Source organism: Ricinus communis, chromosome 5 (assembly GCF_019578655.1).
Source record: "Ricinus communis isolate WT05 ecotype wild-type chromosome 5, ASM1957865v1, whole genome shotgun sequence".
Taxonomy (NCBI): domain Eukaryota; kingdom Viridiplantae; phylum Streptophyta; class Magnoliopsida; order Malpighiales; family Euphorbiaceae; genus Ricinus; species Ricinus communis.
In genome coordinates this window covers 2,703,017-2,717,071 of record NC_063260.1, presented here as the reverse complement: position 1 = coordinate 2,717,071, position 14,055 = coordinate 2,703,017, and the positions used below count along the sequence as shown (strand labels likewise).

The 14,055-nt window shown below is 33.3% G+C and overlaps 1 protein-coding gene and 1 long non-coding RNA gene across 2 annotated transcripts; one reads left to right on the top strand and one right to left on the bottom strand.

Moving 5' to 3' along the window:
- Positions 1–1,144: 1,144 nt before the first annotated feature.
- On the top strand, positions 1,145–13,954 carry LOC8275689. Its single transcript, XM_048374415.1, has 17 exons — positions 1,145–1,276; positions 2,140–2,225; positions 2,467–2,545; positions 3,182–3,335; positions 3,792–3,927; positions 4,100–4,475; positions 4,658–4,841; positions 5,012–5,113; positions 5,204–5,533; positions 7,019–7,102; positions 7,196–7,354; positions 8,726–8,806; positions 9,450–9,587; positions 9,969–10,081; positions 10,632–10,771; positions 11,482–11,550; positions 13,532–13,954. The coding sequence occupies exons 1-17, from the start codon at positions 1,161–1,163 to the stop codon at positions 13,723–13,725; spliced, it is 2,541 nt and encodes an 846-aa protein (XP_048230372.1). The 5' UTR covers positions 1,145–1,160; the 3' UTR covers positions 13,726–13,954.
- On the bottom strand, positions 11,673–13,666 carry LOC107262305. Its single transcript, XR_001536194.3, has 3 exons — positions 13,525–13,666; positions 12,414–13,354; positions 11,673–12,292 (listed from the first exon to the last, which is right to left on the bottom strand). It is a non-coding gene; the product is annotated as an uncharacterized LOC107262305 (long non-coding RNA).
- Positions 13,955–14,055: the final 101 nt, after the last annotated feature.

Here is a 14,055-nt window from a genome sequence, read left to right as displayed (position 1 = left end):
ATGAAAAAAAATCCTCAAGATTTCTCTTTAAATTTTTTTTAGGATTTCAATAGACTTTTTTTCTTTTTAAAAAAACTCATATTTTTTTTTTCAAATACTATTGCATTATTGTCTTTATTTCTCTTTACTGTATTTTGCATCTTAAAAATATAAAAAATTGAATAAAACTTATAAACTAAAAATTATTTACTAATAATATTTTCTTGTAGTTACACATAAATTAAAAGTTTTTAACTTAATTTTGAAAGGACCTTCAAAAAAATATAAATTTTAAATGAAGTATTTAATGAATTATTTTGAGTAAACAACCCCACCATATATAGACTTCTAAGTTTTATTTGGAAGATAATTCTCTTTCTATTGGTAAACGTGATTGTTTTCACTTTAGATATTTATGAATGAATTAGTAGACGTTATTATTGTTAGTTTAAATATTTATAAAAAAAATAATATACAAAATATAACAAGTATGGCATAAATTTAGTGGTTTAATCAGAAACAAATTGTAATATAAAATTTCTTTTAAAAAAAATTATTGTCTTGACAAAAAAATAATACTCATATTGTGCGATAAAAAGTTTAAAAAGCTATGAATTTGACACAACAATGAAATGAAGGCCATTACTTATATATGAAATTATATATAATATTATGTGGAGTAAAATTTAAAATAAATATAAAAAATAATAAATAATAAAAGTAAAATAATTTAATTTAATTTCAAATTATTGGATAACAATAAATAAAAATTTATAAAAATAAATAAAAATCTATTCATATCTATAAAAATATTTTTAAATAAAATTCATAAAAATCAGCCATAGATCATGCTTTATGTAAAAGTAATTAAAAATCTATAACTTTTTTAGAAATAATTTATTTATAAAATTTTATAAAGATATTTATAAGTATTAATTGAATACAGTATTTTAAATAAAATGATAAATGTCTGGCTTCCTAATACTAGATTTTACCGGCAGCCAACAATAATTTCGGAAAGAGGATCAAGTATTTTTCCCCCACACACAGATAAAAATGGATAGGAGGGTATAAAAGTAAAAGCAAATAGAGGACTTGAAAAGACTATCACGTCGCGTCAAAAGGTCCAAATCTATCTCTCTCTCTCTCTCTCTCTCTTTCTCGTATAATCCTTCCTCGTCATGCGAAGAGCCTGCAAATACTCTGCGACACAACACCATTACCACAACGCCACTGTACGCTTCTCCGTTTTCTTTTCTCTCATCATCTCTTCTCCGTTTCTCCTTCTCCGGATCAAGTTTCTATCTTTTACTGCAGCGACTGAAATATTAGGATCAAAATTTATGTGTAACTTTCTGAAAAAGAAATACTGGAACTGAAAGATAACTCTTCGTTTCCATTTCGATTGAAGCTGGCTGCATTTCTGTCAGTGGCTACAGACATCAAATGACCTTTGCTGTACATATTATATGATATGGTATAGTATGATATAATCAGCATCTTTTCTTTTTTAGGGTTTTCTTGGCTTTTTTAGAAAAAAAATATTTAGAAGGTTTTTCTTCTACTTAATGCGGTTTATAGTTTCTATTTTAAGGTGTCTTTACTCTTTGACTTGTCAACTCTTCTTTTTGAAGTTATGGTTTAAAGAAAAGATTTTGATGTTCTTGTTTATGAAAGATGTGGTGTAGTAGTGGTGCAATTTGCTTTCAAGTTGTTTTCTTTTTTTCCTTAGAGATGGTTTCTTTCTTAAACTAGGTTCTCACTCGATGTTCATGCATTATACTACCAATTGTATCCATTCATGCTTGTCTGTTTCTTGGAATTTTCCACAACATTCGTCTATAGTATGTCTGTTTGTCTGCCATATTGGTTGTATGGTGTAATCACTAAGCTGATTGATTGCTCTTGCAAATTTGTGCTGCGAGTTTCAGTTAATATTTCTGGTATTATGGGCATTCCTTACAATTTTGAGAATGTTACGTGCATATGATTATGACGCTACTTCTTGGCTAGTTGTTACAATCCCTTTTTCTTGGTTTTTAAATGGGGTATGAAGGGATACTTTTCACTTGCCAGCATGTCTTTTGGAGGAATTCTTAACTGTCTCATTTTTGTTTTTATATTGTCGTTATTATTGGTATTGGTCTTTTTTCATTTTAGGGATTCTGTACCTGATATTTGGTTCTGTTTGGCCGGTTTGCAAATGGGAGATCTGCCGTTGAAATCAGAAAAAAGTTTGCATGAAGGTCAGTTTATTATCCCCCTCATGTTCCATATGCTAGCTTGTTTCATGCTTAAAAGTATTTATGTTGGGCAACCGGTCACTGCCCCCTCTGAGCTTTGAAATTGAAAGCATTAAATATGAAATAACAAATAAAACAGGCAGTACTTCTGTTTTACAATTAATGCATGCATTCATAGTTGAACATATACAAATTCTTCCTTAGATTTTCTTTTTCTAATCATCCCTAACTTTCGATTTTTCAGATTGCAAGCTCTATGTTTTTCTGATGAAGGATGGGAAACCAATATGTCGAACACAGTGCTTAAACCCTCCTGCAGAAGTGTAAGTATATCCTCTAATTATCATGTCAGGTTTTTGCAATAATTATTAATGGGACTAATTTTGAGTGTAATTACGGCTGCTCTCTTGGAACTTTATTAGTGTGTGAAAAAAAAGAAGAAAAAGAAACTCTGGTTCATTACTTGTAGATGGAGCAGTTCGTTCTGGTATATATCGAGTTGTTTCTGCATGTCCCTTGGGGATAAATAAAAAATCATTATGAAGGAGGATGAAAAATTGCTAAAGGAATGATCTTTCCCGCTATAACACCTTAGAAAATGCAAAGAAGTACTTCAATTTTTACTTTTTACATGTAGAGCAGTGTGTTATGCAGTTCTGCTCTACATTGAGTTTTTCTCTGATGTCCCATTAAAATAAGTGAAAATTCTTTGCACAGGAGGATGAAAGAATAACTAAAGTAACCATCTTTTCTGTTATGTAGTCTGCAGCAAATTACACAGGTCAACTAAGATAATTTTTCTGCTGCCAGCCTAACTTGACCCAATGAACAAAATGAGAATCACCAGCTAAAGTTAAACATGCTGGTTTTGTTCGTTGTTTTTAAATCAATTTATTTTTGTTTGTGGATTCTCACTTGGTTTCTTTGGCACATGCTTATGGGTATGTACATAATAATAGGCCTCAAAGTTGGAATATACATGACATAATCCCAAGATCTAAGATGAATATCTATGATGGTCTCCCTCATTGCTTTTTACGCCCTGCTGCTGAGAACAATCGTGACCAAAATGAGTGGCAGAGATTTTTGTCTTATCTTCAAAAGAGAAACTCGGTAAAGAGCTTCCTCCTGATATTCTTCTACCCTATTCTTTTTATGCCCCTGAATTGCCTTTGCATGACTCAAATTTCACTTGTTAATTATTTGTTTGACTATTAAAAATGTAAAATGTGATTGGAAATATGTTGTTTAACTTTTTACTAGAATACCAAATAATTATGGCATGACGATATGAAGAAAGATGTTAGCAAACATTATTACTCTTCGGAAAATGCGCAGTAGACTGGCATTTTCATTCTTTAAGTTATTGGCTTTTCTTTTTTGTGTCTTGTCTTTTGCTATTATTTCAAATTTAGTTTTCTTTTCTTTCAATAACTTGATATCATTCCAAAGTAAAGGAACCTACAAACAACTTTTCCCTTACTTGATTAGAGAATCTAGGTAGAGACCCTGTTTATTTGGTTTTCTGAATAATGTATTAGAAGTATTCTCATCATATTTCTTTTGTAGGTTGGAATTGCAAAATTTGAATTCTGCAACTTCTATATACTTCCTCCTGCTGAAGCCTACAATTTTAGCCATGTCAAAGTTGCATATCGAGAAAAAACATCCAATAAGTACAGTCATCAAAAGCACTGTGAATCAGGTGCATTATAATGTTAGCTGTGAGTTTTTTCTTTGTTGTTTGGTGGGGATGGGGTTAGAGCATATATTAGTGCTGTATATTATATTTTTAGCTTAGTATTAGCTTTTTGTCTTCGAATATGAAAAGGATTACCTCAGATTTTGTCTGTACTGCCTACTTCTGCCATCTACAGTTGTGGATACAACTGAAGCATGTCAATTTGTTGGATGTAACTTGGATCCAGTTGAGACTTGTGGAACTGTGCCATCTCAAAGTGCTGAGAGGTTTACTGCCAGGAAAAATGTGCATATGAAGGCAAGTGATCAGGGTATTATTGAAGATAATGAAACATCTTATGTTAAGTTTTCACAATCAATTGGTGATCCCCTTGGTCATGAGCCAACAATCAGACATCAGCGGCGTGCAGTGAAACAGGATGGACCACTGATGGAAAATTACGTGCGCGCAGATCCAAGTTACCTGCAAACTCTTGGTCAAGCACATTCTGGATGGATATTTGGTGCTATAGCTGAGCTTGTAGATAATTCTAGGGATGCGAAAGCAAGCAGGTAGGTCCAATTGACCTTTGTTTTTGGTTAATTCCTTACTGACATGGTCATTTTATTCTTTACTGACATGGTGATTTTTGTACTATGTACATGTGCATTTTATCTATGTCTCTAGCATCGTTCTTTTTCCAGTGTCTTACTTGCAGTATATGATGATAGGCTGGATATTCTTATTGAAATAGGCTGGATATTCTTATTGAAACCATATATTCAAAAAGAGCTGGCAAGGATATTCCTATGTTGTCAATTATAGATGATGGCCATGGGATGACACATCAGGAGGTCATGAGAATGACATGTTTTGGCCACAAGCAACCTGATGTAGATGATCTAGATCGAATAGGAAGATTTGGTGTTGGATTTAAGGTAGCCTTTGTTGTTTCTCTATTTATGGGTAGCAACATTCATAGGGTTGCTGTAACTACAAAGTTCTGTATTATGGTAATGTGTGAATGTGCAGTCTAAGCTGGAGTTTAATAATTAGATTGTTCTGTCATTAGGATGTGCCTAACTTGATCTGTATGTTGATTTTTCAGACTGGAGCAATGAGGCTTGGCAGGGATGCTCTTGTTCTTACTCAAACTAGTTGTTCCAGATCTATAGCCTTTCTCTCACAATCCTTAAATGAAGGAAATGATGTATGCTGGAATTATGGTCTTATTTAGCTTGTTTGCTATTTGATTTAATTATTGTTGTTTCTTATCATCTTAATTATTTTTCTTTTATAGAATCTAGAGATTCCTATTGTAAGCTACCGCAGAAAAGGACAGTTTATGGAGGTGGATACAAATGTCCAATCTGAAGCTTTAGCGAAGAACAACTTGAAAGCTATTAAGGAACTTTCACATTTTGATAAGTATTTGATTGGTGAAAAAGCAGGCTTGTTCCATGGAAAACACACAGGAACACAAATATACATATGGAACTTAGATGAATGGGGCTCAGGTTATTGTTTGGATTGGACAACTGGACTAAATGGCTGGAGCTCCTTTCACCAAGGTGACATACTTATCCGTTCAAAAAGGGTCAGATCTCGCCCTGGACAGATGACTCAAAAGGTTGTTAGTTCTTCCCTCAAACCCAGGCCTATAATAAGCTGAAAAGAAGATGGGATTTACACATGGAAAACTTTCACTAGATATTCTAAGAAACCTTTGACGCCAATTCCACAAATGAGCTGAAATGCTTGTAAGATGCACACGAGACATTACTCTTCTGTTTGTATATGCGAGTAACTGACATATAATTCTAAGTAACAGCAAAAGTATATGTGTAATACATTAAAGAAAAGGGGAAAAATAGAACCTGCATTTATGGTTGGTGACATTCCCATGGTTGCATCCTCAAAGTATGCAACATTATAAGAAAATTAATAGTAATAAGTCAATAACATGTTGAATTTTTCATTTTTGAAACTATACACTTTGATTTGCATCTTCATACCCTGATTTAGATTTATATAGGTTTACGTATCATGTGTTTATGATATTGGAATAGTTAAGTTAAATGACGAGTTATAATGTGGGATATTATGCGTAAAAACTTTAGTTTATTTGTTTCAATTTAGAACCTGATAGAGAAATCTACCGGCTGTTTGATTTTTATGAAACTGCATGGTACATTAGAAATGGAGCTTGCCATTCACTTGCAATACATGGTACAATTTCTAATGACGAAACATATGCTTTCTTTTTATTTGGTTTTTCTTTGGAGATCTATGTGGAATTACGATAGAATGAATGCATGTATCATTTTTTTATGTTTATATTATTGGTCTTCATGGTTTAAATGACTCAGAAATTAAATGCTTAGAGCACTTTTTCTTGCTCCTTCCTCTTCTTCTTTCTAATGGATGAAGATATATAGCAGGCATGTGCTATATTTTGGCCTGTACCTTCTGTATTTTTTATGTATTGTGACCATAGTAGAAAGGGTTATTTGAGATAACTTTTTTCTGACCACTCTTCTGTTTGTCTTTACCATGTCTATACATGACATCTTTTTAAATTGCCCAATCGCTTATCTGATAGATTTTTCTTCGATATATTTTTCCTTTCAAAGAACTCTTCTATTTGTATATTCATGTGTTTATATTGTTTAGTTCATCTGCTTGCCTTTATGAGTACATGTAGAGTAACTTTACCGTGTCCATTTTACATATTTTTTTGACTAATTACCTATATTGGTAGCTTCTCTTTTGATAGTTTTTTCCACTGGGTAACTCGTTTCTAAAAACTTCTCTCTATATCAAATTATCTAGATATAATCTGGTTACTTCAGTATATCTGGACAAGATTGTCAGAATGCTCATTTATTAAATAGAATTTGTAATTTGATAGGCAGGTCATAATTGTAATGCACAAGATGATGTAACTATTATTCTAAAATTTCTCACTTGTATCATTGCCATTTTTATCTTTATTTATGCATCCACTTTCTGTTGTAATGTTATAACACATGCAAGTGTAGATGCATGACATCTGCCTCAGTGCCTTGTTATTTTATATCATCATGCAGTCCATCTCAAATTTCTCTGTTTCCAGGTGCCCTTAGATTATTCACTCAGATCTTATCTAGAAGTCATCTTTTTAGTTCCACGAATGAGGATATATGTTCAAGGTTCATTGGTAATTGCTATTTCTCTTTGTGACTGAGGAAGTGTTGTATGTTGCTCGTTCTTGTCTTATATTGTTTCATATATAGCATAAGCCCTTCAACAGGTTAAAAGTCGGCCATTGGCAAAATCTTTAAGTATGACTTGTGAAGCAACTGATAATATATTGGGGAAACGTGTTCACTTAACTCTTGGTCGCTGTCAATTAGAGTGGGAGCAGGGAAATTCTGGAATATTTTTGTATTGGCATGGTCGCTTAATTGAGGTCAGTCTGCTTCATGATATGATTTTTGCCTGTAAATTTCTATTATTACTTCTATCTAGTTGTTTCTAATATCCTTTTCTTTGTTTATCCTTCTTATTCATATTTCAGCCTTTTTTTCAAAACTCGGTTTATGCTTTAAGCTCCCTTTCAATCCTCCCAGTTTGTTCCTAAAGATCTTTACTTGTATGATTTTGCATGCCTGTTTATCAGGTTGTTAGAGCTTTTAGATTTATCAGCCTTTTAACTAAATGTAAACTGCATCAAATACAAGCTACTAATGAACTGATGTGTACATTTAGCTCAATTCTTGGTCATACAGTTTGTATTTGTGCTTAGTGTCTTCTTTCAAAGGACTTTCCTCCTTCCTCTAATTTTTTTTCCTTCTTGTTTGTCTCTCTAAACCATGTCTCACTAAACCATCTCAAATGACCCTCTCTGTACTTAAATTCAAATAGTTCCACTTATGAAGTAGGTTTTATCCATGAGAGGTGGACTAATTGGAAGTGTTTTAATGGCAAAAAGAGTTCAGCTTAACACATAATATAGTGATGAATAAAGATCTTTACTGCAGATGTTTAAGAAAACTGTATTTGTAGATAGCAAGTGGTTTGTTCCAGGATTTGGTTGAGGTGTAGTTGGTTCTGTTTGTTGTTTAACAGAACTTGAGTTGCAGAAAGCACTAATTATGTTGGAATTGTATCTGTGGGCATCAATACTAAGTATATGACCATATCATGGTATCAAAAGAACTTGGTCCTTAAGATGCAGTTACAAAATAGATAGAAAATGAAATGTTAGTTCTGGATTTTGTTTGTTCAATATAATTCCTATTTTTAGTTTCCTGAGTTCCTGCAATACTCTCTAATGTAATTGAGTTGAATGGTGAAAAATGAAACTTAATTACAAAGCTTTAACTTATTGGTGCATGTTTTGGTGCCATGAATTTAGGATACATGAATATGGCATTAATGTTTATAGCATGTTTGAATATATATATGTATATATATATATTGGAGAATATAATCTCACATGGGAAAAGTATAAGAGTATAAAGTGGAATATATGTGTAGTGGATTGGGCCTTACTACAAGCCAATTGGTTTTGTGCAAGGTGAGGTTCCAACCCCACTTATATATGGCCATTGATATTGTTTGGCCCAACAATCTTAAGGCCCATGGAGTTTCTACAATTTTATTAAAATCCCTTCGTTCATATTATAAATTATTATGTTTGCCTTTTTTTTTTTCTTTTTTCTTTTTTACTTTTTGGCAGGAGGAATGCTTCTTCTAGCCTGATTTTTAATACTCATGTTCCATCGAACGACATTGATCTATAATTTTATTGCAAATTTGTTCTTTTTCCCTTTGTTAGGCTTACAAAAGAGTTGGTGGCATGGCTCATGGAAAAGTGGGACTAGGAGTGATTGGCGTCATAGATGTTACTGATCTGATGGTGGGCAAATAGTCCTGAATAGGTGTTTGCCTGTATTATTTCTGCATGATGTTATCTTGCAACACAAGTTTAAAACAGTAACTATACATGCTTGCGAGGATGCTAGACAGCTTTTTTAAGAGAAAAAGAACTTCTGGTCCAATGAACATATAGAAACTTTTGACTTTTATTTAATTCTATCATTAGTTTATCAGTTATCTTTAGATAAGCTTAAGTAATTTTCTTTTGTCTGTATGATGAAACTCCTAAGGAAGACACTTAGTATCACTAAAATAATTGGTTTTGCCAACTTGGCCTGGAAGGATACAACTTAAACAAAACCTTAGAGTTCATGTTGTTTCTTAAAAGCTTTAGTGTTAGAAGAAATTTGTTGTTGGAGATGCATTTTAAACTGCTTCCTATTTATAGCCCAGTGTTTTAGATGTATTTGCAAATAGCAGCTGGAGTTCATTTTTGAGGCGTTGAAAAGAGAAAATATCCTAAAAGTACTTGAGCTGAATTTTGTTATCTGTTTAAGCAGAACATAAAGCCAAATAAAATATGCATTATCTAGCTAGTTACAGGTTGACTAAAGTTGCACAGTTTTTAGTACAAAGAATTTCTATGTATATTGACTGATACTGGATTGATACCTTTCTTGTAGGATAATGGGAATGGTCGTGTTTGGGTGCACAGTAACAAGCAAGGTTTTCAGGATTGTGAGCCATATGTTCGACTGGAGAATTGGCTAGGCAAAAAGGTTGATGAATATTGGGATAATAATTTTGACACGGTGCCACTGGTAAGGCACTTTTGCTATTTTCTGTGAGATTTTAATTTATTTTCCAAGGTAATTTTGCAGTTGTTCATCAAGTAAATGATTAAAATTTTTCTGGTGTGAATGAATAAGGTCTCAAAAGTAATGGACAACTGAATCAACCCTCACATAATTCATTTGAAAATAGCGGCCACTTATTTTGATGATAAATGTTGTGTTTTCTTTGCTTTAGTAATGACTATGGCTGCCACTCTTAAAATTAAACCAAAATAAAATTGAAATGCCCTTATTTAGTTACATCTTTCTTTATGAATTCTGTTTATGTTTCTTCTTTCCTTCTCTTTTTTTAATGGTTTTGCAATGTGCTTAAATTTCTTTTAGTGAGATAGTTCTTTCCTTTTCCAGAAAAAGGGTGGTGTCCTGTACAAGCCTGACCAGGAGTGGGTTCAGTGTGACAGGTGTAGAAAGTGGAGGATGCTCTGTGCTGGATATGACAGAAAGAATTTACTTTTAGAATGGTATTCATGCATTCAATTATATATAAGCTTGATTTTCTTCTGATGCTACTGCTCACTTGACTCTGTCTTACATGCTTATTACGGTTCTGTATTCTCCATCGCAAACTCAAAGAAAGTCATTTCAAAAATAAGTATTCCTAATGGGATTTCTTACTGTTGATGTATATATTCTGCTTTTGGTTTAGTTTAGATGTCAAATATGATTCCAGATGTTAAACTCTTTGTGATATTCTTATTAACATCCATGCTTTTCTTTTCCCATGGTAATTTTTTCAGGTGATTTCTTTTGTTATTCGAAAGCTTTGCGATTATGATAATATATATGTTTTAAGTTTACATAGTATCTGTAAGCTCTCATCCTACGAAGAACTAAACCATTAATTTTAGATACTTGGAACAACTTGAGCATACTATCTAGTAACACTAAACACATTTGCACACTTCATGTAAGGGTTGCTTGCAGTATTTATATTATTTGTTTTATATGTAGGTGTGTTTTGTTAGATATATCTATGTAACCATAGTCTGATTGTGCATTTTATCATGTCAGGTTCTGTTACATGGAACCTTTCCAAGGATCATGTGAAACTCCTGAGCAGAAGGCCAAACATGGAGTAATTACAGTGTCCACAAGACGATCTGGTTATGATAGAGAAGATGCTGAAGATGATGCAATAATCACATCTGAAGGTAATCCATCAGAGTTTTTCTTCACCGATGAATGGACTAGGTGCCAAATGCATTTCTAAATTAGTTTATTAATGAGTGCACCTGGTTATTATATGTTCGAAATATCTTAACCATAATAACTACCCAACACTTCAAAAATCATAAATAAGATTTACTAGGTGTGACTATTTCCTGTAAATATTGTTTATGTTGATTTGCCTTGTAGGAAATAGCGATGAAGATGTTGATCAAACCAAGAAGGTTGGCAAGCAAGGTTTTAAGAGGATAAGAAAGGGACTCCCAAGGGCTTGTAAGAAGGTTTAGTGTATAGAGGTACTCCGACGTATATCATGTTTTTGTCAGGACGTCTTTTATAGGTGACTTTTGGTTTGAAGCCCCCGCGACATAACATAGAACCTTTAATGTTTTCTTTGGGTGGACAAATGTGACCATGAACACTCTAAAACCACACTTGAACACTCAAATAAACAGTAATTGTGTTACGGGTAACACCTGTGTAAAAGATGTGGGGCTGAATTAAAACACATCAAATCGTTACTTTACTTTACTCTTCCTCTTCTGTTTTATTTTACCAACTTAATATTACAAACCCAATTTTTTTGAACTGAAAACCCTTTACTTTTTCTTTGATTATATTGCTGATAGTAGAAGTTATTTTGGATTTGTCTTGAATTAGTTTCATACTAATGCTTATTAAAGCTTCATCTCAGAAGCCAGGTGGATGCTGGATTCTTTCACTGCTCAAGAAAACGAACGAATGGATGCACAACAATATGTCTGTAAGCATTCACCTGACTTGATTTTATTTTTCTTTTTCTTAGATAAACTGAAACTTTGATCTATGGCTTTTGTGTATCAGTTGTACAGTTTACTTTATCTACTGATTCAAAGAAATTTCCTGTTTTCGGCAAAAGGTAATTACATCATTATTGAAGAAACTTACAGTCTCAGCAGCTCATCCAGCCATGGAAGTTGGCTGATGGGATCAGAACAGAAATTCGAACAAGAGGATTTTGTTGGCTAGCATGCCAGCCGCCTAATTACAACATATAGGGACAAAAGTAAAATTAACTGATCTAAAACAATTCTTAAGCAGTAAGATGTCTTCAATGACAATGTCTAAAGCCACCTTGACATCACCTTCAAAAATCACCAAAGATGGGATTTCTCCTTAGCATGCTGCATTGCCTCCACGAAGCCCCAAAGCTTCTATCAATGTTACATTGATACAGTTTTATACAAGGCCTGATCTGCAGCAGAATAAATTTTCTTCATGGTCTCAGATTACCATACCTTTAGCACCCCTCTTCTCTTGTTTGTTATAAGCAATCTCGAAATAACCTTTGAATAGCCCATGGGAGGAGGTTGCCATTGTTGCTGATGATAATTAACTGAAGACTCCCTTGGCGTGCATTTTGATTTTCCTTCGGGTACACATTGCCTGTTCCACAATGTGCTTACATGAACATATTTGTTTTTTGAAAACCAAAATATTACCCGGCTTCCATATGGTCTATAGAACTGCAATGTAATACAAAATGATCTCATCATTATTAGGGAGCTTTAGGAACTCTTGATAAAGATTTTCTAGCAATAAATAAGGAGTTACAACGATTGCTTGCAACTTAGATAGAAACCATACCTTTTGCATTAACTAACATTGTTGGAAAACATGAGATTGTTTCTAGCTTTCCACATTGTTTGCTGGTGGTGTCAGTTCCATGAGCAAGTTTCCTTGCCAAAGTCTCTCCCACCGATAATCCTTCACGAAGGAGCTGCCACAAAAACACCCTAATTTTGGGTGGCACTCTAGAGTTCCAAATAATTTTTTGCCAAGGGACTTGATTAGCTGTGGACAAGTTCCTTTCTTGTACCACCCGCGTGGCGTAAACGAGTTGTGGGCAATAAAGTAGCTAGTCTTCACACTAGCTGGTGTCACGCTCCTATAATACTAATTGGCAAGGAAAGAATGGTCTCTACCATTGCACCGTTTCATTTAACAGAATATAATATAAAGTAGAAATGCATTCCATAATCCATTCTATCCACCTTGGTCTAGAACCTAGATTTTCCATCATTTTCCTTAGGAAGTTTCATTCGACCCTCACATACGGTTTCCTTATATCCAGTTTGATTGCCATACCCTTAAAGCCGCTTGCCCTATTCTTCAAGTTATACATAAGCTGATGTGCAATTAAAATATTAATAGCTATAGATCTCCCTTTAGTAAATGCACTCTGATTGTCACTGATTATCTCAGGGATAATATGTATAAAATGTTACTTTCTTCGTCAAATTTTGATTGGTCATTTTCAATTTGCATTAAAATTAAGAAATTTAGTATCAAAGATGGAGGGAGAGAGTACGATTTAGTCTTGGACTTGTTTCAGTTGTCTATTATTAAATGGAAATATATAGTGTAATGAATCATCAAAAATCGATGACGGATTATTAGATTTTCTCTCTCTTTCTCTATACATCTATTCCTCATCTTTGATCTCTTTTCTTTAATCATTCTTACTCTTATTTTCCATGACCGCCTTAAAAAATTAAAGAGATTTGAATAAGGTTTTTCCATTCCTCCTACAGAGAGCAAAGCATTAGAGAGAATATCAAACTTTGGGCTGATGAAATATTACTATACAAGGTTTAAGAAAATCATATTGTAAGAAATTTCAAAAAATTAATATTATAATTTTTTTTTAAAAAATCAAGACTTGCTTTTTTAATACCCAATAACAATTTAAACTCACCTTGCAGCTGATGAAATGGGTTCTCTCCATTACCAGTCTTCGAGAAAAAAACAGCAGCAGCTTAAACTGGATATCAATCAACAGATTGCACAATTGCACACAAGAATCCAAGAGCACAGCCGCAACAAGAAACCAGTCTTTGCAATCTTATCAAGAACCCAAGAGCACAGTTGCAACAAGAAACCTATCTTCGAGATTTGATCAAATGAAAGATGTGATGTTGGGAAGATTCGGTCCGTGGTTATAGTTTTTAATTTACAAGAATTGAATAACTCTGTTGTAATTTTTAGTTCAGCTTTTCATTTGACTAAGGAATTAGTGTGACTTTCCAAGTAAACTTTAGAGGCACATTTGTACTTTTCTTTTCAATGACAAAAGAATTGTGCGCTACAAATAAAATGACTGAAATGCTAGTTACCAATTCTAATTACTTTTTTTAAACAAATTTATTTTGAGAATAAATTGGACCGGCGAGCAAATTGATGAAGGTTATTTATGGGTTCAACAGGTTGACAGGTTGGACTGCCTGTC